This window comes from Ahaetulla prasina, chromosome 13 (genome assembly GCF_028640845.1).
Source record: "Ahaetulla prasina isolate Xishuangbanna chromosome 13, ASM2864084v1, whole genome shotgun sequence".
Taxonomy (NCBI): Eukaryota; Metazoa; Chordata; class Lepidosauria; order Squamata; family Colubridae; genus Ahaetulla; species Ahaetulla prasina.
This window is the reverse complement of record NC_080551.1, coordinates 3395202-3417542: the sequence shown is the minus strand read 5'-3', so window position 1 is coordinate 3417542 and position 22341 is coordinate 3395202. Positions and strand designations below refer to the sequence as shown.

Sequence of the window (22341 nt, the reverse complement as noted above, 5' to 3'; positions counted from 1 at the left end):
TCTTACTCTTCTAACAGGCGCATGAGTTGCCCGTTTCTATGGCAACGTTAAATTCAGTCATTTCAGGCTCAAGAGGCAGCTGATGCTGGGATGCGAAAAGGAGTTTGAAACCAAGATGGTTTGTTGGCCCCTCTCCGTTGAATAGAGGCAGATTTCAGTTTTCCCCTCTTGGTGCAGCACATGCGAATCTCTTGCATGCTTCGGGTTGACTTCATTTAGTTCCCTCATGTCTGCTAATTTTTAGTAGTATTTCTAGCAGGACTAACAGATTCTGTAACAGCTTTGTTCCCTATGCCATCCATCTGATAAACTCACAAGATTGGTTCTTCTCGCCATAAACATATATCATTAGACAGTGTTGTTTCTCTGTGTCATATAATGTATGTGAGAATATACGTAATTTTGTAATTATCTTGTCATGTTCATGTAGTATAAAATTGGAGATAGTGACCCTTTAAGACAGCGGTTCTCAACCTGTGGGTCGGGACCCCGTTGGGGGTCGAATGACAATTTGCCTGGGGTCGCCTAAGACCATCGGAAATATGGGAAGTATACTTGCAAGTCGAAGAATCGCGCTCCAGTGGTTGGCTCCACAAGCCAGCTGCAGGCTCTTCAAATCGCTAGCCGAATTCAGCTTCAGGCGCGATGAATTAAAAAAGAGAGAAATCTTTGCTCTGATGTCTCCCTCTCAAGCCAGCTGCAATCACTCCCAATCGCTAGCCTAATCTGGCTTCACGCGCGATAAAATTAATAGGGGAGGAGTGTCTGCTTTAATGCCTCCGTCCTCAAGGCAATCGCAAGCAGTTCAGATCGCTAGCCAATACGGCTTCAGGCACGATAAATTCAAAATGAAAATAATTTTACGGTTGGGGTCGCCACATCGTGGAGAATTGTATTAAAGGGGTCGCAGCACTATAAAGGTTGAGAACCACTGCTTTAAGAGCTGTATGTAACGAAATCTCATTTTTAATGTATGCCAATTAGTGTACATTCAAAGCAGGGGTAAAATGCTCCCGGTTCGGACCGGCCAAGCTGATCCGGTAGTGATGGCGGTGGGTGGTTCAGAAAACCGGTAGCAAAAATCCCTCCCACCACCCCTGCCCATACTCACACAATGCCCCGTCGCCCACTTGCCGCTTCTTTTAAAAAATGCTTTTAAAAGGTTAAAAAAAGGCTCTGACGATCCCAGCTGAGCCGTGCGATCATCAGAGCCTTTTTTTTACTTTTAAAAGCATTTTTTTAAAACCTATTTAGCCGAATAGGTTGTAAAAAAAGGCTTTTAAAAGTAAAAAAAAAAAGATTGCGTGCCGCAGCTGACCACCCCCAGCCCTCCACACGCTGTTTTACTTACCCCATGCCTCCTTTTTGGTGTGTACTATGTGCACATGTGCACCTTGTGTTTGGTGCACATGTGCACCTTGTGTTTGGTGCACAGCCAGCGAACTGGTAGTAAACCGGTTAAGATTTCACCACTGACTCAAAGTGATAATAAAGTTATTCTATTCCATTCCATTCCATTATCTATTCTATTCCATTCCATTATCTAGTCTATTCTATTCTATTCTTATTCTTATTCTACTCTACCCTGCCCTACCCTGTGGCATTTGGAAAACTGCTAAGAGTCTTTGAAAATGGAGCAGCATCTAAACAATCAGCAGTTGTGAAAGGTTGACATGATTGTGAATCCTGCAATTGAAGGTAGAGAATATAGATAGAAAGAGAGAGACAGAGAGACCGTTTGGCCCAGTGGTTGAGATGCTGGCCTTGGTACCAGGAGATGGAGAGTTCTAGTCCCGCCCTAGGCATGAAAGCTGGCTGGGTGACTTTGGGCCAGTCCCCCTTAAATCAGCCCAAGCTACCTCACAGGGCTGTTGTTGTTGTGGAGAAAATTGAAGAAGGAATATTAGGTACATTCGCTGTCTTGAGTTACTTAATAGAGTAATAAAGGTGGGATTAAAAATGCAATGAACAAATGCCCTGAGTTGGAAGATCGTTTCTCTTTTCATCTTTGACCCCCCTCGGTTGTTTTCAGCCCCCTCCAAAACTGCCAAGCAGAGTCTTCAGTCCAGAATTCCAAGACTTTGTGAACAAATGGTGAGTTGGGTCTCCAAACTGTTTCCTTTTGGGGGAGAGGAGGGTCATTGAAAATTGCAGTGGGGAGGTCGTTTCTCTGAAAGGGCATTTTGGTAACTAATAAAACGAGGCCCGTTTTTCTGCCCTTTTGGATCTCACTGGCTCACAATTTAACACGATGGCGTGATTTTCAAGAATTTTTTTTTGGGTCATTCAATAGTTTTTGAGTGATAGGCTGGGATGCACAACTCCAGCAATGTGGATAAAGCCAGGGCAGAATCCAAAACGGATGCTATTTCATTCAAATAAAATGTGGGAATTATTGACCATGATTTGAGCAGAGATTGCGCCCATTGCAACCACAGCTCATGTCCTGTTATATTGTGCGTGCACATATGCATATATACATACATACATATACATATATTCATCATCAAAATATCAAGGAAATTCTGATCTCTTAGGTACATTAGATCAGTATGATAGTTTCTTTGAACATAGTTAAATTTTGCTACACCGTCTGTAAAATTAGGCAGATTTTGGCCACCCATCAATGATCTCATCCCTAATTATTATAATAGAATAGAATAAAATAGAACAGAACAGAACAGAATAGAAAATAGAATAAACAGAACAGAATTCTTTATTGGCCAAATGTGATTGGACACGCAAGGAATTTGTCTTGGTGCAGATGCTCTCAGTGTACATAAAAGAAAAGATACCTTTGTCAAGAATTCTAAGGCACAACACTTAATGATAGTCATAGGGTCCAAATCAGGAATCAGGAAACAATATCAATATAAATCATAAGGATACAAGCAACAAAATTACAGTCATACAGTCGTAAGTTGGAGGAGATGGGTGATGGGAATGATGAGAAGATTAATAGTAGTGCAGATTCAGTAAATAGTTTGACAGTGTTGAGGGAATTATTTGTTTAACAGTGATGGCGTTCGGGAAAAACTGTTCTTATGTCTAGTTGGTCTCTATAGCGTCATTTTGAGGGTAGGAGTTGAAACAGTTTATGTCCAGGATGTGAGGGGTCTGTAAATATTTTCACAGCCCTCTTTTTGACTCATGCAGTATACAAGTCCTCAGTGGAAGGCAGGTTGGTAGCCATTGTTTTTTTCTGCAGTTCTAATTATCCTCTGAAGTCTGTGTCTGTCTTGCTGGGTTGCAGATCCAAACCAGAGAGTTATAGAGGTGCAGATGACAGACTCAATAATAATACACTATTATGTCTTCTTCTGCTGTTTATTTTATTTTAATGTTTTAATTTTATTCTGATCTGTGACAGTAATGAAAGCTGGGCCATGCATTTAAGCTTTGTAATTTGGCTTGTCATTCATTCAGCCTTTGCACGGACTCCAGAACTACAGGCCTCCAATTTAATAGAATAGAATAGAATTCTTTATTGGCCAAGTGTGATTGGACACACAAGGAATTTGTCTTGGTGCATACGCTGTCAGTGTACATAAAAGAAAAGATACATTCTAAGGTACAACACTTAATGATAGTCATAGGGAAACAGTTAATATAAATCTTAAGGATACCAGCAACAAGGTTAACATATACCACAACCATGCTTGGGGTGTGTTTGTGTGTGTGTTGGGCTCCCACACATCAGCTGCAATGTATAACTTTTCTTTTTTGACAGCTTGATCAAGAATCCGGCTGAGAGAGCAGATCTAAAACAGCTTGTGGTGAGTAAATTCTTCCTGGTTTTTTCAAAGATTTTCAAAGGTTCCTCCCCTTGGAATCTACTGGTTTCATTAACATGCTAAAGTGGTTTCATTAAAGACTTAGAAAGTCAACATGCACGACTTCCAAATGAGGTTGCTTTTAATCCTGATTTGGTTGGGTGGATTTAGGGCATTGTATAAATGCTCTCCATTTATCTAAGCCTGCGTTAATTCTGAAATCCCTGGTAATGGCTTATCTGGTAACCTGTGCTGCCCTACTCATTCACGTTCACACACACACGTAGTTCATTAATGTTCCCCAGCAATTCCCTTCACCCAGCCTCAGCACTGTCCTAAAGAAGTCCAGCCACAAGCAGACCAAGGTTAGTCCACAAGGCAATGGCCAATAGTCCATAAAACAATGGAAAGTTGCACCATTTAACAAACTTAAATCCACCTGGCCACACTGAAATACACCCACGAGAGCTCACTTGGCGAGAGAAGTTCAGCGTCTCGAAAGCACAAAGTCAAGCAGAAAGCACAAAGAACAAACACACATAGCCACAAACCAAACACGTTGTTCCCCTCTGCCTGCTGCGATAAACAGCTTTCCGATGCAGCCCATCCAGACGGGCAGGGCCTTCACCAGAGTAATCTGGCAGATCTCCGTTGCTCTTGTCTTTTCTCTGCCTTGCGTGCTCTCGGATCCAGCAAAGAAGGCAGCTCCTCCTCCTCTTCTTCACTGAGCATCCACCCCTGCAAGCTGTCCCCAGCCCATTGATTAATTCAATTCCTGACGTGCCAGAAAGGAGCTCATCCTCCCTTGAGCCGACCTCGGAGGAAGAATCTGAGGAGTCGTCCAAGGGAGACATCACATAACCAGGCTAAGCAAATTGTGTGGAACTCAGCCTTGGAGAAGTTCTAGGTGGTTCTCTTGGGATAGCCCTGGGGCAGCTACTTGGGAATGGGGAAGACGTTTCATTACTGGCTAACCACAGTGGTCCTCCACCCTGGCAAATCTAAGATGTGAGGACTTCCAACTCCTATGCTGGCTGGGGAATTCTGGGAGTTGACGTCCACTCATCTAAACAGTTTATAAGGTTGAGAGAAACAGTTGTAGAAGAATATAATCTAGCTAAACTATGCAGCAACCATTTTAGGGAAAAGAAGACAACCGGCAGGTGGGAAAAGAGAAGGAAGGAGAAAGAGAAAAACAGCCCCCTCCTTGTTCTGTTGAATATAAGAGAGGTGTCAAGTTTCTGTTATTATACCCCTGAACAATAAAATAGCATTTCTGGAATCCTTCCTTTATCTCCTTGGTAGCCCCGATACTTCCTTGACCACGTTTACAGGCAGTCCTCGACTTATGACCACAATTGAGCCCTAAATTTCATTGGCTAAGCGAGCTTTGCCACATTTCATCTGTGCAGTTGTTATATTAGTAACACGGTTGTTAAATGAACCTGGCTTCCCCATTGACTTAGCTTGTCAGGTCACAAAAAGGGGTCAAAAAGTCACAAAAGGGGACCTGACCCTGGGACACTCTGCAACCGTCATAAATGTGATGTCAGTTGTCAAGCATCCAAATGTAAATCACATGACCACGGGGATACCGCAAAGGCAGTGTGAAAAATGGTCATAAATCACTTTTCAGTGCTGTTAACTTATGTCGGTCACTAAATGAACTGTTGTAGGTTGAGGACTACCTATACAACCTTCTTGTGTTTCAGCAACTTGGAGCTGTGGTGGCGCCGTGGTTAGAATGCAGTATTGCAGACTAACTCTGCCCACTGCCAGGAGTTTGATCCTGACCGGCTCAGCCTTCTATGCTTCTGATGTCGGTAAAATGAGGACCCAGATTGTTGGCTAACTCTGCAAATCGCAGAGGGCTATAAGGCACTATGAAGCGATATATAAGTTTAAGTACAAGTGCTATTCTATTTTTAGTCTAGTCTAGTCCAGTCCAGTCCATATTCTATTCCTATTCCATCCCATCCCATTGCGTCCTGTCCCATTCCATTCTATCTACTCTACTCTCATGGTGGCACAGTGGCTAGAATGCAGTATTGCAGGGTCACTCTGCCGACTGCCAGCAGTTCAATCCTGACCAACTCAAGGTGTATCACTAAATGTTTATGGAGATTCTCAGTCATCCAGGTCATGGTTGTCCCAAGGGTGCTTTTTGAAGAGGCAAGTAGACTTTCTGGTTTTTCTTCGAAGACGTTTCGCTTTTCATCCATGAAGCTTCTTCCGCTCCGACTGGATGGTGGGGATAGATACCCATCTGCAGTCAGAGCTGAAGAAGCTTCTTGGATGAGAAGCGAAATGTCTTCGAAGAAAAACCAGAAAGTCCACTTGCCTCCTCAAAAAGCACCTTTGGGATGACCAACTCGAGGTTGACTCGGCCTTCCATCCTTCCAAGGTCTGTCAAACGAGGACCTAGATGGTTGGGGGCAAAGAGGCCGACTCTGTAAACCACTTAAGAGAGGGGCTGCAAAGCACCCTGCGGCGATACACAAGTCTTAAGCGCTATTGCTGTTGTCTGTTCTCCTTGCCAGGTCCACATTTTCATTAAAAGATCGGAAGCGGAAGAGGTGGACTTTGCGGGCTGGCTGTGCTCCACCATCGGCCTCAACCAGCCCAGCACCCCAACCCACGTCGGCGGGCTCTGAGCCCGCTCGCTGGTCACGGTACGAAGACTCCACCGGCTGCTGCTGCTGCTATGCAACTTCCATTCCACGGGGGAGGCCGACTTGGAACTGCTCACTCGACCCAGCGACGCGCACCGGGGTTGAGGAGCATGGCATGCGTGGCACATTGGTGTTCCCAGCCACCTCCCGCTGTTTAGAGCCATGCTGTCCTGGTTCTCACCTCCCCTTTCTCCCCTCCCTTCCCCACCTTTTCCTGTCTACTCAGAAAGTATTCTGCTGCTCCCCCACTGCCGTCCTGCTTCCGTGCTGCGTCTTCTCAGCTTGCCGTGCCAAATTCTTTTCCAGGTCGAATCCCTTTTTTGAGGCTTTGCGCGAACAGCTGTTGTGTTTGATTCTTAATGACCAAATGTGACGCTTCGAGCCGCCAATCTGGCAAAGTTGACGTGAAGGATAGGATGCCTTTCCTTACTGGGGTACCTTGCTGGACCTGGTTGCTGTCCCGGCCTTTGCAGACTATGTCCCGTGAGCTTTGTGTTAACTCGGTGGTCTCTTTTTTTTCGGCTTTTGCTGAGCCAGTCCTGGTCAGAACGGTTGGGGAGGGGGGGTTGGGCTACCTTTGGACGAGACGGTCCCCAACACGGATTTGATGCCACTAAGCTGAGGTGGAAGTCATGAAGAACCCTGGGTCCTGAACTGGTGGGAAACCAATTGGTGGGCTTCAGCCTGAGTAAGGGGTTGTTTGTTTTTTTTGTTGCTGTTTTTTTGGCCTCCCCTCCTGGATCAGTATGAACACACCTGTTGATGCTTTTATTTATTTGCCTTGTTGGATATTTTGGGCTGGCTTGGCGCAGTGTTTTTTCAACCTTGATGCTGGCTGGGGGATTCTGGGAGTTGAAATCTACCCGTCTTCAAGTGGCCAAGGTTGAGAAACACTGTCTTAGTGGCATTCATCTCCTCCATCTGTTAATTTGGCCTCTTGTCTGTTGAGCACGGGCGATAGGAAACTGTCTGGCAGAATCAATGCATTTTTCTCTCTCTCTCTCTGTCTCTCTATCTTTTTTCCTTTTAAAAGCATCAGGATTTATTTCCCTTCTAGGACGGCTGAGGTTATTAGATATCATGAAATCTGTGCATCCGTTTTGTGTTGGAAACTTTCTTTTTAATCGTTTTAGTCTTCTCAGATGTTTTGAGCAACCGCATCTTACATTTAATAAATGTCACAAAACCACTTTGGAGAGTTGTGGGGTTTTTGAACGCGGCGGCTGTTTAGCTCGGTTGGCTTTAAGGTGGAGTTTGGGGCATTTCGGGCTGGGGGGGGTGGAGAGGAAGAAACTTCTGGATTTAGCTCTGCCTCTGATCTCCCAGGCGTGATCTTGGAAAAGGGATCTGCAAATATTCCATAACCCATCTACAAATATTGCGAATACCCATCATCCAGACCAGGGGTCTCCAACCTTGGTCCCTTTAAGACTTGTGGACTTCAACTCCCAGAGTCCCTCAGCTGGGAGTTGAAGTCCACAAGTCTTAAAGGGACCAAGGTTGGAGACCCCTGATCCAGACCTCTCTCTTCTCCAGATGGAGGACAGTTGTGAAATATACAGCACAGGGTATAAAGATGCTATAGCACCCGATGATGACCATAAAGCATAGCGTTCCCCCCGCTGCCCCCTTGCAACCCAGCCCCCAATTGGATTGTCATGCCCACAACAACTTGCAGCAGTTCGTTTAGTGACTGTTCGAAGTTACAACGGCACTGAAAAAAGTGACTTGTGACCACTTTTCGCACTTACGACGGTTTGCAGCATCCCCATGGCCGCATGCTCGAAATTCAGGCGCTTGTCAACTGACTCATGTTTACGACGGTCGTCGTGTTCTGGGGTCGTGGGATGACTTTTTGCGAGCTTCCGCCAAACAAAGTCAACGGGGAAGCCAGATTCACTTAAGAACCGTGTTACTAATTTAATAAATGCAATGATTCACTTAACAACAGTGGCAAGAAAAACGGGGCAAAACTCACTTAACAAATGTTTTAACAACATAAATTTCGGGCTCGATTGTGGTCGTAACTCGAGGACTGCCTGTATTGAGTTTTGGACAAAAGCTTCGTAAAACGCAGTTGCGTGATGCTGGGACACCGCAAACAGCCGTAAAGGCAAGTCAGTTACTGAACAACCAATATGAGGTCAGGGGACTGTGGGGGAGGGGCTGGCAGTCAGAACTTTGGAACCAGGTTGTAAGAACCGTTTTTAGAGGTCTGTTGTAACTTCCTAGGGCTCCTAAGCGACCAGTTGTACCAAGTCACATATAGGAAACCTTGAAAGCAGCTGTTCACTTTCAACAATGGGGCATATGGATGACTAGAACAGGGGTCTCCAACCTTGGCAACTTTAAGACTTGTGGACTTCAACTCCCAGAATCCCCCAGCCAGCTTTGCTGGCTGAGGAATTCTGGGAGTTGAAATCCACAAGTCTTAAAGTTGCCAAGGTTGGAGACCCCTGGACTAGAAGAAACTCACAAGGGAGGGACACACACAAAATTAAGGATGGTGGTGACTAGCGCATTCGCTCTTTTGTACAGGGGTGGGCCACTATCGCAACTTTACAATCTGTGGACTACAACTCCCAGAATTCCACAGCTGGCTCAGGAATCCTGCGAGTTGAAGTCCTCGATTTGTAAAGTTGTCCACGCTTGCACTTTGGGTGCCTGCCTTTTAAGTTTGCAACTTGCCCCCCTTCCATTCCAGATGTGCTGCAGCTGGTTTGCTTTTCCCTGAAAAACCAGTGACAATATATGGGATGTCACCTGCCAATGAAACTGCCAATTCACTGCAGTATCAAGAGAGTCAAACTCAGGGGTGGGGGAATATGTATGTTTCCTGCCAAAAAAAACCCCCTAAAACCTATTATGGGGTGATTTGTAATTCCCGAAGACAGAAACTTACCCCCAGCGATAGCAAAGCAAACAGAGTCATCTGACATCTGTTGGAAGGACTGACATGCCATCTACCCGCTAGGAAAGTATTTTTAATATTACCCATAGTAAACAAAACGTAAGTTTTTTTATTCCATACAAGTTTCATAAAACAGGCTCAAACCAACCAGAATAAAGGAGTCGTATACAGCCATACGGGGGGTGGGGGTGGGGTAAAAACACACCCCACATTTTTCACTACTTTTGTGCAATTTGTCCATAGGAGGTTCAGGAAAACCAACTGGCTTCGCTTCCCAGCTGTTTTTTTTTTTTTTACAACTGGGCAGGAGATGTTTCACAGACAGATTATTGCTTCAAAAGCTTCGTTTTCCTGAACTGCTACTTGTTTTGAAACGTAGGTCTGCTCTAGAACAGGGGTCTCCAACCTTGGTCCCTTTAAGACTTGTGGACTTCAACTCCCAGAGTTCCTCAGCCAGCTTTGCTGGCTGAGGGACTCTGGGAGTTGAAGTCCACAAGTCTTAAAGGGACCAAGGTTGGAGACCCCTGATCTAGAAAATGACCCGTTGCTACATAGTTTAGGCTTCAATACTGCCTTTTTTCCAACCTGCCCCGTCAATTGATTACCGCCTTCGGAAGTTTGTGAGATGCTCAGCGGCATTTCTGGTTGGAGTTTAGTCTCTGTAGCACCGCACAAAGTTTCATCAAAGCCAGGGGTGGCTTCGGAAATCTTTTCCTGGAACACTGGCCTGACAGCAACACTGGCGCCCTAGGAATCGGATTCTTCCTCCTCTTCCTCTTCCTCCTCATCACCATGCACTTGTAACTGCAGTTTGGTCTGATTAATGGCCATTTCATTGTCCATCTGTTCAAAGAAAGAAGAAACCGGTTACTTCCTGCCGAGAAATAGAAGTCAGGGCTGGAGAAACGTCTTGAATGCCGTTTGCGGCAGGGGAGGAAATGCTGCGCTTGGTGGGAACACAGAGGTAGTATCAGCCTCTATGATGCTTGTTCGCTTGCTATCGGCTGCCATAATAACGGTGGGGGGGGGAAGGTATAGGTATTTGGGTGGGGAAGGTTGCTGGTGGAGATGTCTTGTGATGTGACCGAAAAGGGAGGGATGCTCTCATCGTCTTCTGCGCCGTTGAATGGACTTGTTGATAGCCAGTCTACTGTGGTCCGCCAGCAGCCCGCAGAGCTGGCAGCGGAGTCGGACAGTAAGGAGGCTGGGGAGGACAATGAGCCAGTCCTGGAATCAGGGGAAGGCCTGGAGGAGGGCTCTGCGTTGGAGGCAGAGATGGGGCCAGGGCCATCGGGGAGCGATGCACGGACTCCGGAGCCTCCAGAGGAAGACAGCAGAGAGGCAGAGGAACAGGAGGAGCCTGTTCCTAGTGCACGCATGCGAAGAGCTGCCAGAAGGCAAGAGCAGCTGAAGCAAAAAGGACGACTTGGGAGTAAGGCCAGGAGATGATTGGTCCCTCCCATAAGGCTTAAAAGAGCAGCAACTGCTCTTGGGCTCTTTGTAGGAAAGCAATGGTACATTGGTTTCTTGTCTCCCGTTTCTGAACTTCGTGGGGTTCTTGCCAAGAAAAGCCTTTGACAGGGTGCCAAAGAAGACAAAGGTTTGTGATAAGGCCGAAGGACTTTTTCTGAAGGACTTTGTTTTGGACATAATTTGGACTAAGCTGAGAATGAAGTAATTCTCAGCTGTTCTAATAAAATATGTTTCTTTAGGACTGATTGTGTCTGGTAATAATCACTTGGGCCTGGGTCACAACACAGTCAAGGTCTACCTTTCTGGCATACCAGACGGGTGGGGCCATCTAAAGATGCACCTCACATGACACCATGGGGGGCTGGGGATTGGATATTCAGCCAGGATCCTTGGGGGGAGGGATTTGGGAATACTTTCAATGTGCAATTTCCACGCCTTTAGCCTCCGATCTTGCTTTTCTTTCGTTGCTATCAGTTCATACTCAGTAGAAGTACCTCTTCTCTACAAACATGGGAGTTGGGAGTTTTTCTTTCTTGAGTTTTGAATGCAGGCACACCCGACAGGTAGTCCTTGATATATGACCGTAATGGGGCCTAACCATTATGGTTGTATGTCGTCATGGTTGTAAAACAGGTTGGTTGTGTGACCTGATTTTATGACCTTTTTCACACAGCGATTGTTAAAACGTGATTGCAAAATGAGCGCTATGATTTTAAAATGAATCCAGTGTTCGCTACGGCGCAGTTTTGTCAAAAATGGGAAGAAACTGCTGGTGTTTCAACAAAAACGGTCAACCCCCTCCTCCATATATATATATTTGTTATAAATTCTTACATGTATTAGCGCACCAAGATGTTACGTTATTTTAAAAAAAAAATGCTTGTCCCCAAACAAAATGGGAAAAGGGTGAAACGGGTCTTTCTAATATATTGTCTTCCTGAACCCCAGTGAATCACGTTATGAACCCCGATTTAAAAGAATCCCTGGGCCAGAAGATGTAAGAATAATCTTCCAGGAAAAAGTTTCTAAAATCCTCTTCCTCTTGGCCTGTGTGGTTGATGCGCTTTCCTCCCCACTCCGCAGTGACGAAGGTCCTGTAAATCTCTGACGTCATGCTTGCGTCCAGCGTATCTTCCACGAGTGCCTAGGGCTGCGATGGCGAGCCTATGGCACGCGTGCCAGAGGTGGCACACAGAGCCCTCTCTGTGAGCACGCGTGCCGTCGTCAGCTGCTCTTCTGGTTTCTGGCAAGCACATGTGTACCGGCCAGGTGATCTTCACGGGCGCCAGAAAACGGCCTGAATACGGCCAAAAAAAAAATCAAAAAATGGCCTAAAATCGGCCCAGAAAATGGCCCCCAAACAGGCCATTTTCAGGGCCAAAAACAGCCTGAAAAACAGCCTGAAACCTGCCCCCAAAGGGCCTGAAAATGGCCCCAAAACACCCAAAAAACCAGGCATGCGCGCGCCGGCTAGCTGGTCTTCAGGTTTCCGGTGCTCCAGCATGCGTGAAGACCAGGTGGCCCGTGTGCATGCATGTGCTGGCGCAACGGCCAACTGGTCTTTGTGTTTCTGGCGTGCGCACATACAGACACTTTCCGGTTTGGGCACTCGGTGTGCCGAAAAGGTTCGCCATCACTGGTCTAGGGAGATTCTCCATCATCCTGGTCCTGGTTGTCCCAAAGGTGCTCTTTATTAAAGGCAACTGGACTCTCTTTGTTTTTCCTTGAAGACGTTTCGCTTCTCATCCAAAAAGCTTCTTCAGTTCTGACAGGAAGTTGGGGAACGGAAGGATTCATACTCCTTGCAGTCATCTGGTCCTTAGCACTCTTTCGAAAGTTTGGAAGAGGGGTCAAGGAGGTCACCTACATTAAGACTGAACAGCCCTCACTCGACTGGGGGGTGGGTGGGGGATATGACATCATCTATCTCCTGTTTGCAACACAGTCCTTTCCGCAGTTCCAAGGAGGTTACACACCAGGGGTGAAATGTAAAATTTGTTACTACCGGTTGTGTAGGCGTGGCTTGGGAGGGGTAATGTGACTGGGTGGGCATGGCCAACTTTTTTTTTACTTTTAAAAGCATTTTTTCTACAACCTCTTCGGCTGAAGAGGTTGTAAAAAAATGCTTTTAAAAGGTTCCTCTTAATCTTTTCTTTTAAAAGCATTTTTTTTTGCCTTTAAAAGGAAAAAAAAAGCCTCTGACGATCAGGCAACTCAGCTGGGATCGTCAGAGGAGCCTTTTAAAAGCATTTTTTAACCACCTCTTTGTCTGAAGAGATTGTAGAAAAAATGCTTTTAAAAGCCTCTGACGATCCCAGCTGAGCCGCGCGATCATCAGAGGCTTTTTTTTTTACTTTTAAAGGCATTTTTTCAGCCGTAGAAAAAATGCTTTTAAAAAAAAAACCCCACCTCTGATGATCACGTGGCTCAGCTGGGCAGGGGGGGGGGGCAGGGATTTTTGCTACCAGTTCTCCGAACCACCCACCGCCATCGGATCGCGTGATTTGGTCCGAACCGGGAGCATTTCACCCGTTACATACCCATTTGCACTACTCAGGTGGCCCTGGGGGCGCAGATAAACCTCCAAGTGGCTTCAATGAATTTGAGAAAAAAAGTCAAATTGCGATCAAAAGCAAAATGTCTTCCAAGAAAAAACAAAGGAAGTCCAGCTGCCTTTAGAAAACAGCATCTTTGGGGATGGCGCAGTGGTTAGAGTGCAGTACTGCAGGCTACTTCTGCTGACTGCCGGCTGCCTGCAATTCACCAGTTCAAATCTCATCAGGCTCAAGGCCGTGGTGGCTCAGGCTGTAAGATAGCCTGTTATTAAAACACAGCAGCCTGCAATTACTGCAGGCTCGAATCCCACCAGGCCCAAGGTTGACTCAGCCTTCCATCCTTTATAAGGTAGGTAAAATGAGGACCCAGATTGTTGGGGGGGCAATAAGTTGACTTTGTAAATATACAAATAGAATGAGACTATTGCCTCACACACTGTAAGCCGCCTGAGTCTTCGGAGAAGGGCGGGATATAAATGTAAATAAATAAAAAAAAAAAAGGTTGACTCAGCCTTCCGTCCTTCCGAGGTGGGTAAAATGAGGAACCAGACTGTTGGGGGCAAGGGGCTGACTCTGCAAACCGCTTAGAGAGGGCTGTAAAGCATTGTAAAGCGGCATATAAGTCTAAGTGTTATTGCTGTTGCTATCTCCCATGAGTGTTTTTAAAAGAAAGCAAATTTCTTTGCTTGGAAATATTGTTCACCTGCTTAGACAGAAAGAGTGGAGAGAATGGGAGGAATCTCCCTCAGTCAGGATTCTGGTAAATGAGGGACCAGTTACAACTGGTCGATCATTAGCCCCAGAGCGCTTTTTCTTGTGAAGGGGACTCAGTCTTTGTGGTCTCTGAACAGGAGAGCTACTTGAGCAGAGTGAAAGAGCCTTACGTTTACGTGCTCCTCCGTGACAGCAGCCGAGGGAGTGAACACCGTCCCTTCCCGGGCGTTGATCATGGACCGAAGAGCCAACTCTTCCACCTGGAAATAGAAAGTAAGGGTCAGTCTTCAAAGAAGCATTAAACAATGTCCTTGGGACCGTCCATCCTCCGTTAGTGAAACCTTGCGGCTTAGAGCAGGTCTCCTCCAACCTTGTGTGGACTTCAACTCCCAGAATTGGAGCAAAGCTGGCTGAGGAATTCTGGGAGTTGAAGTCCACACAAACCTTAAAGTTTGCCAAAGTTGGAGACCCCTGGCTTAGAGTGTGAAAATGTAATTTGGCAAGCCAAGGGCTGTGGACCAGTGGTGAAATCCAATTTTTTTTACTACTGGTTCAGTGGACGTGGCTTGGCGGGCGTGGCATGGGAAGGATATTGCAAAATCTCCATTCCTACCCCACTCCAGGGGAAGGATATTGCAAAATCTTCATTCCCACCCCACTCTGGGGCCAGCCAGGGGAGGTATTTGCTGGTTCTCCGAACTGCTCAAAATTTCTGCTGACGGTTCTCCAGAACCTGTCAGAACCTGCTGGATTTCACCCCTGCTGTGGACCCTAGCGCTAAGCCCGAATGATCTCCCCGGAGGGAAAAATGGCAATTCCTCTCCTGCAATACAGACAGTCCTCAATTTAGGGCCAGAAGTTCCATTTGTAAACAAGGTGATTGTTAAATGAGTAGCACCCGAATTTACAACCTTTTTGCTACGGTTATTTAGGGTATTGCTGCAGTTGTTAAGTGAATCACACGGTTGTTAAGTGAATCTAGCTTCCCTCATTGACTTTGCTTGTCAGAGAAGTCAGCTGGGAAGGTCACAAATGGTGATCACATGATCCTGGGACACCGCAACCGTCATAAATACATGCCAGTTGCCAAGTTAAAACATGTGATGAATAGTTGCAGGAACTGGGCATGGCTAGTCTAGTGAAGAGAAGGACCAGGGGAGACATGATAGCAGTCTTCCAATATTTGAGGGGCTGCCACAGAGAGGAAGGGGGTCAAGCTATTTTCTAAGGCATCGGAGGCCAGACAAGGAACAATGGATGGAAACTGACCAAGGAGAGATTCAACCTGGAAATAAGGAGGAATTTTCTGACAGTGAGAACCATCAACCCATGGAACAGAAGTTGCCTTCAGAAGTTGTGGGAGCTTCATCACTGGAGGCTTTCAAGAAGAGACTGGACTGCCATCAGTCAGAAATGGTGCAGGGCCATGATGGCGAACCTATGGCACAAGTGCCAGAGGTGGCATGCAGAGCCCACTCTGTAGGCATGTGCACCATCACCAGCTGCTCTTCTGGTTTCCGGTGCGCACATGCTCATCAGCCAGCTGGTCTTCGCAGATTCCTGACGCGCCAGAAAATGGCCTGGAGACAGCCCAAAAAACAGCTAGAAAACGGCCCGGAAAACACCCCCCAAAATGGCTTAAAAACACCTCCCAGAATGGCCGAAAACGCCCAAAAAAAACAGGCATGCACGCGCCAGCCAGCTGGTCTTCGAGTTTCCGGTGCATGCAAACACCAGCTGGCCAACACGCATGTGCGTGACAGTCCAGCACGCGCCCCCACACATGTAGTCTGGTTTGGGCACTTGGTGCCGAAAAGGTTTGCCATCACTGGTATAGGGTCTCCTGCCTGGGTGAAGGGTTGGGCTAGATGACCTATAAGGTCCCTTCCAACTCTGTTAATTTGTATCTAAGTCCCCAAATTTTGATCATGTGACTGGGAATCCTGCAATGGTCCTTAAGCATGAGGAGTAGTTATAATTTACTTTTTTTCAGTGCTATTGTCAAAAAAATGCTAAACAGGTGATTGTAAGATAAGGACTAATCTGTACATCTTCCGTAAAGCTGTCTAGTCTTCTAATTTCAGAAGGAGAAACCAAACAGTTTTTTTTTAATAAACTACCAGTTCTTAGGTGACATATGTGGGCTCCCCTCTAATTTTATCCCAGCCACAATCCTATGAGATGAGATGAACAGCATATGACCAGTCAAATCTGAAGCCTGCCATTTAGACCAGGGGTGAAATGTAAAATTTGTTACTACCGGTTCTGTGGGTGCGGCTTGGTGGGGCAGGGGTAATGTGACTGGGTGGGCATGGCCAACTTTTTTTTTCTTATGAAAAACGCTTTTAAAATGATCAGGCAACTCAGCTGAGATTGCCAGAGCCTTTTAAAAGCATTTTTTTCAGCTGAAGAGGTTGTAGAAAAAATGCTTTTAAAAGGCTCCTCTGACGATCCCAGCTGAGCCGCGCGATGATCAGAGGCTTTTTTTTTTACTTTTAAAAGCATTTTTTCAGCCGAAGAAAAAATGCTTTTAAAAGTTAAAAAAAAACCCCTCTGATGATCGCATGGCTCAGCTGGGCATGGGCGGAGGGGGTGGGATTTTTTTTACCGGTTCTCTGAACCACCTGCTGCCATTGCTACTGGACGATCCGGTCCAAACCAGGAGCATTTCACCCCTGATTTAGACTGTGGTTACGGGAAGTATTTTCGGAAATTACAAAAAAGCCCTTGATATTTTGATAGAAATACTCTATTTCGATGGAATATCAAGCCTCAGGGAGATTCAGAACCAAGGGGAGTTTGCACTGCTCCCACATTTCAAAGACTAGCCACATCAGGAGGACTAGAAACTGGCTGGGCTTCTTTTAAGCTCTAGGTATCTAAGTATTTAGGTATCCAAACAATTGTAAGCAGATCAGCAGAAGAGGAAGTGGAGCTGAACACCAGACTTAAAGGCTAATCCCCTCCGGAAAGCACATTCCTGGAGGTCTATTTATACTGCCAGCCTTTGTGCCTGTGGCTGGGTCTTGCTTTCTCATTCATACCAGGGTCTTAGCACCTTTCCAACAGCTGGCCGAGCATTCTCCAGCACCTGTGGTATTCAAATAAACATGGCCAACAGCAGGCCTGGAGGATGGCTGGTTAAGCCCTTTTATGGCCCTGAGTGGATGGGGAGAAACGGTGGGGGTTAAGTCTCACGCCACTATCAGAGGAGGAGAGCTATATTAATCTATGGCAGCCAAAATTCAGAAGATGTACCTTTTCAGGTTAATGTATGAAGGCAAACAGGTCTCTGAGGCTGGGCTAGGCTGGGTTGGGCTTCCAAAGACAGATTTGTTCCCGCTGCATAAGACCTTGGATCACAGCCTGCCTTTTCATCCACCCAGAGCTAGTTCTATCAAGACAGGCAGCAGCACCCAGGGAAATCTCCTCTGGGGAATGTATGTTTTACCAACAAAAAAATAAAGGGAGACTATCTATAATCTATTTCAAGCTATTTAGCTCTCATCAGCTAGCCATACCCTTCTGGGATTCAAACCATTCGGTTCTGCAACCCAACAAGAAAAACACAGACTTCAGAGGATAATTAGAACTGCAGAAAAAATAATTGCTACCAACCTGCCTTCTGTTGAGGACCTGTATACTACACGAATCAAGAAGAGGGCCGTGAAAATATTTACAGACCCCTCACATCCAGGACATAAACTGTTTCAACTACTACCCTCAAAACGACGCTATAGAGCACTGCACACCAGAACAATTAGACACAAGAACAGTTTTTTCCCAAAGGCCATCACTCTGCTAAACAAATAATTCCATCAACACTGTCAAACTATTTACTGAATCTGCACTACTATTAATCTTCTCATCGTTCCCATCACCCATCTCTTTCCATTTATGACTGTATGACTATAACTTGTTGCTGGCAATCCTTATGATTTATATTGTTATATTGACCATCAATTGTGTTGTAAATGTTGTACCTTGATGAACGTATCTTTTCTTTTATGTACAATGAGAGCATATGCACCAAGACAAATTGCCTTCAGAAGTTGTGAATGCTCCAACACTGGAAATTTTTAAGAAAATGTTGGATAACCATCTGACTGAGATGGTGTAGGGCAGGGATGTCCAAACATGGCCCCTTGAAGAGTGGTGGACTTCAACTCCCAGAATTCCCCAGCCAGCAACTTGCTCATATTTATAGCTCATGCTGGCTGGGGAATTCTGGGAGTTGAAGTCCACCACTCTTCAAGGGGCCAAGTTTGGACACCCCTGGTGTAGGGTTTTCTGCTTGGGCAGGGGGTTGGACTAGAAGGCCTCCAAGGTCCCTTCCAACTCTGATGTTATGTTATGTTATGTTATGTTAAATTCCTTGTGTGTCCAATCACACTTGGCCAATAAAAATTCTATTCTATTCTATTCTATTCTAACCTGGGCTACTTGCATATTAGGTAGATGTATTAACCTCTAAGCCACAGGCTCTCCTTGCTTTGTCGACTATACTGGTAAATATAAATTCAGCACAAAAATACTTTGCCGTGAAAACGACTGCCTACGAAGGCTCCTGGATTGGGGCTGAAAGGCGAAAGTGGAAGCAGTATGCTCCATCCCATATTTGGGTGGACCAGGTTGCCCTGATAGACCGGCCTCACTGGAAAAAACCACACATTTCTCTGGGGAAGTCCCCAGCCTCTGGAACAATATCTCTTCAGAGAAAAAGGTCACACACACACACACACCGGTCTCCCTAGATTTCCCGACAGTTCTTAAAACCTGGCTTTGGTCCCAGACCTGGCGTTGATTATACTGCTGTATTTTGGGGAGGGATGTGTGTGTGTGTGTGTGTGTGTGTGTGTGTGTGTGTGTGTGTGTGTGTTCTTTGATCCGAGTTATTGTTAGATCATTTTAGTCGGAGCAGTCCAACTGCTTTAGACATTATCTGTTTTTATGGATTATTTTTTGTTTGTTTGTTTGTTTGCCTAGAGATAAACTAAGAACTGAATATCTCAAGGGATGTCTGTCAGAAAAAGCCAGCACATCCTCAGAAGCCTTCTAAGCCAGGGGTCTCCAACCTTGGCAACTTTAACCCTGGCGGACTTCAACTAAAGCAAAGCTGGCTGGGGAATTCTGGGAGTTCAAGTCCACTAGGCTTAAAGTTGCCAAGGTTGGAGATCTCTTTTCTAAACAACTCCTACAAATTGAAGGGAGGTGGACAGGCACAAAGGATGGGTTTCTGCAGTTATGGCCCTCCATTTTTGAAATGCCTTCCTTTGGAACAATCTGCCTGGAGCCCCCGACTATGTCTCCTAGCAAGCTAGACCAAGCCTTTTCTCTTTATCAAAACGTTTAAAATCTTTATCATTATGGTTTGATGCATTTTCTGTTCTCATTCCTCCAGAGTTCCTCAATCCTTAACTGGGTTAAAAATAACAATTCTTCTGCTGCTCGGAGTTAAATACTTGAGATGGACATCAACTGAAATGATAAACAACAATAGCACAACACAAAGCCAAACACCCACCGAACAAGGGCCCATTCCCACAAAACCAAATGCAGGTGTGGGGTTGAAGCAGCAGCTTGGATGGCTGCTTTGGCCTGGATCAGGCTAACAAGCTTTCGTCTCTTAGGACCCCTCCCCACTTTTAAAAATTATAGAGAATCACAAATAAGCTTTTGTTCGCATGGCTTATATTTATCAATATTTACCATGTTAAAATTTTAAACTGATACATTCACTGCTACTGGTCCTTGATATGTTTCATGGGATTTTTAATATTGAATTATATAGGCTGGCAAATCATTTTGATTTCAAGGATCCCCATGGGACCTTTAATTATAATTGGAGACAATTATAATTGGCCTTTACAAAGCATTGGTGCAAGGAACATAGGCTTCGTTACCCTTCAATCTGACGTCCTATGGCTTTTGGATTAAAACACCCATCATCCCCAGGCAAAGAAAAGGTCCAGGGGGTGGGGGGAGAGAGAGGTAGGCCATGCAGGAGGATCTTTTGGGGGAAGTTGAGTTACAACCCTGCCTGCAACCCTCTCTTTTTGTGTGTGGGTGCAAAAGCCCCCACTTGCAGTCTTCCAAATTTATTGGACTATCATACCCATTATCCTGTGCCTTGGGTCTTACAGACCTAGAGACAATTGTGGGAGAGGAGGGGGGGGGAAATTCTCAGTCCTCCGGATCCTGCTTATCCCAAAGGTGCTTTTTTGTCTTTTTTCCAGGAGACAACTGGACTTTCTGTGGTTTGTTTGTTTTTTCTTTGAAGACGTTTCGCTTCTCCTCCAAGAAGCTCCTTCAACTCTGGCTGGATGGTGGAGAAGGGAAGTCAGAGCTGAAGACGCTTCTTGGAGGAGAAGCGAAACGTCTTCAAAGAAAAAAAAAACCTTGAAAGTCCAGTTGCCTCTTGAAAAAGCACAACTGGGACAATTGACGGGGGGGGGGGAAACCGTTGGGGACCCCCTTCCTCCCGCCCCCCTCCGCTCAGAGGCTCTACCTTTGGGGTGACAGCGCCCCACGCCGCCCAGGCGGGGTGCGACACGCGTGTGGGCGTCCACACGTGCGCAGTTCGGGGCTCCCCCTCCTCCCCCGGGGGCTGGCCCCGCTCCCTCCCTCCCTCCCTCCCTCCCTCCCTGCGCACCTTGAGGCGGGTGAGCTGGTCGTGCAGCGCCTCCTTGACCCGCAGCAGCGTCTCCTCCTCCTTGCGGAGCTCCTGCAGGCGGCTCAGCATCCTGCTCCCCTCCTCCCCGCCTCGGGGGGGGGCGCGCGCGCAGGGATGACGTCGCCCGGCGACGGCCCGGAGGGAGAAGAGGCAAGGGACGCGGGAGCCGCCATCTTGCTCCAGGGCGGAAGAGAGGGTTAGAAAAAGACACGTGCCTTGTTTCTTGGCTCGAGGCTCTTAATGTGTGTGTCCCCACACAAAAAAAAAAAAAATGGGGAGGGGAGCAAAAGCCAACAGTGGCATGGGTGGAAAGGCGGCTAGCGGCAGAGGGGAGCAATCACCCACCCACCCACAGACCCTTTTCGCTCTGTCCGTTATTCCTCAGCCCAGGGCGTTCTCCTCCAGGGACGGGGAAGAAACGCGAATGGGCTTGTTTTGGTTTTTTTGAAAGCTTGTTAGCAACCTAGCATTTGTGAGGGAGGTGGGCAGCTTAAAAATGCGATCAATAAATCCTCGCATATTGCCAATCTTTGTGTCGCAAATCTGCATTTCCCCCCCCCCCTGCTGCCCGGTTTGTCCCCGTAGAGCTCAAGAATGCAAGTTTATAGCTCAGGGATCTACAACCTTGGCAACTTGAAGACTTGTGGACTGAGGAATTCTAGGAGTTGGAGTCCACAAGTCTTCGATGGAGACCCCTGCTTTAGCTTCAGAAACGGCGATTAAGCACTGCAGTATCTGCAAGATTAAAAGGCCCCATTTCCCTGTATTGATTTAGCCAGGTTGTGATATAAGGAATACACGTGCTCACATTTTTAAATCTGGTAGAGTGAGTTTCTTCCTTATAGACCTTTAAATTAATTTGTGAGCTTACAATGCATTCCCTATTTTGGAAAATCTACTCAATCACAGAACACGGAAACACCATCTTATTACCTGGGTGAAGCCCAGGCGGCCTTCAATTCCCAGGCATTATTCCTTCACATCAGCTTTTTTGTTATATAGCTGGGAGATCCCCGAGCAGAAAGCGTTAAAGCCAAACATTCTCCAAATCTGAGGCAACCTAGCATCCTTGTTTCCTGTAATGTAATGGTACATTTAATAGATACACAAATAGCATATCTGCTTTTCCCATCAATTCCTATTTTTCATTGAGATATTTACGCAGGAACAAAAAACATTAAGTAACAAAAAAGCAAGAAACCACTTGTAAAGGTCCCACGTTTTTTTCTCCAGACATCTTGATAGAATTCCTCTTCTTTTGGTAGCTTGACAGAAGTTATTAAGATTGCGAAAGGAACGAGACAGGGATGTCCCTTATCACCATTATTGTTTGTTTTGACTCTGGAACCATTATTAGATAAAATATGAGAATTAATGAAAATAGAGGGAATTAAGATTAGACAATATGAGTATAAAGTTAGAGCTTTCGCAGATGATGTAGTGATTACGTTAACGAATCCTATAAATTCAAGTAGATTTTTGTTGGAAGTAATTGATAAATATGGAAAGGTATCAGGATTTAAAATAAATCAGAATAAAACAAAAGTGATAATTAAAAATATGTCTATAC

General features: G+C 45.9%; 2 protein-coding genes across 3 annotated transcripts in view; one reads left to right on the top strand and one right to left on the bottom strand.

The window, feature by feature from the left end:
- MAP2K1 (mitogen-activated protein kinase kinase 1) overlaps window positions 1–7634 on the top strand; it is a 48434-nt gene extending 40800 nt beyond the window's left edge. For both annotated transcript variants that reach the window (XM_058156787.1, XM_058156786.1), the window contains exons 9-11: window positions 2033–2094; window positions 3731–3776; window positions 6314–7634. In XM_058156787.1, the coding sequence (XP_058012770.1) occupies window positions 2033–2094; window positions 3731–3776; window positions 6314–6427 (222 nt within the window). In that variant the 3' untranslated portion in view covers window positions 6428–7634. The remainder of the gene's footprint in view (window positions 1–2032; window positions 2095–3730; window positions 3777–6313) is intronic.
- A 1811-nt stretch (window positions 7635–9445) lies between these two features.
- On the bottom strand, window positions 9446–20907 carry SNAPC5 (small nuclear RNA activating complex polypeptide 5). The gene is made up of 3 exons (XM_058156793.1): window positions 20751–20907; window positions 14269–14358; window positions 9446–10199 (listed from the first exon to the last, which is right to left on the bottom strand). The coding sequence occupies exons 1-3, from the start codon at window positions 20838–20840 to the stop codon at window positions 10104–10106; spliced, it is 276 nt and encodes a 91-aa protein (XP_058012776.1). The 5' UTR covers window positions 20841–20907; the 3' UTR covers window positions 9446–10103.
- Between the last annotated feature and the right edge of the window lie 1434 nt (window positions 20908–22341).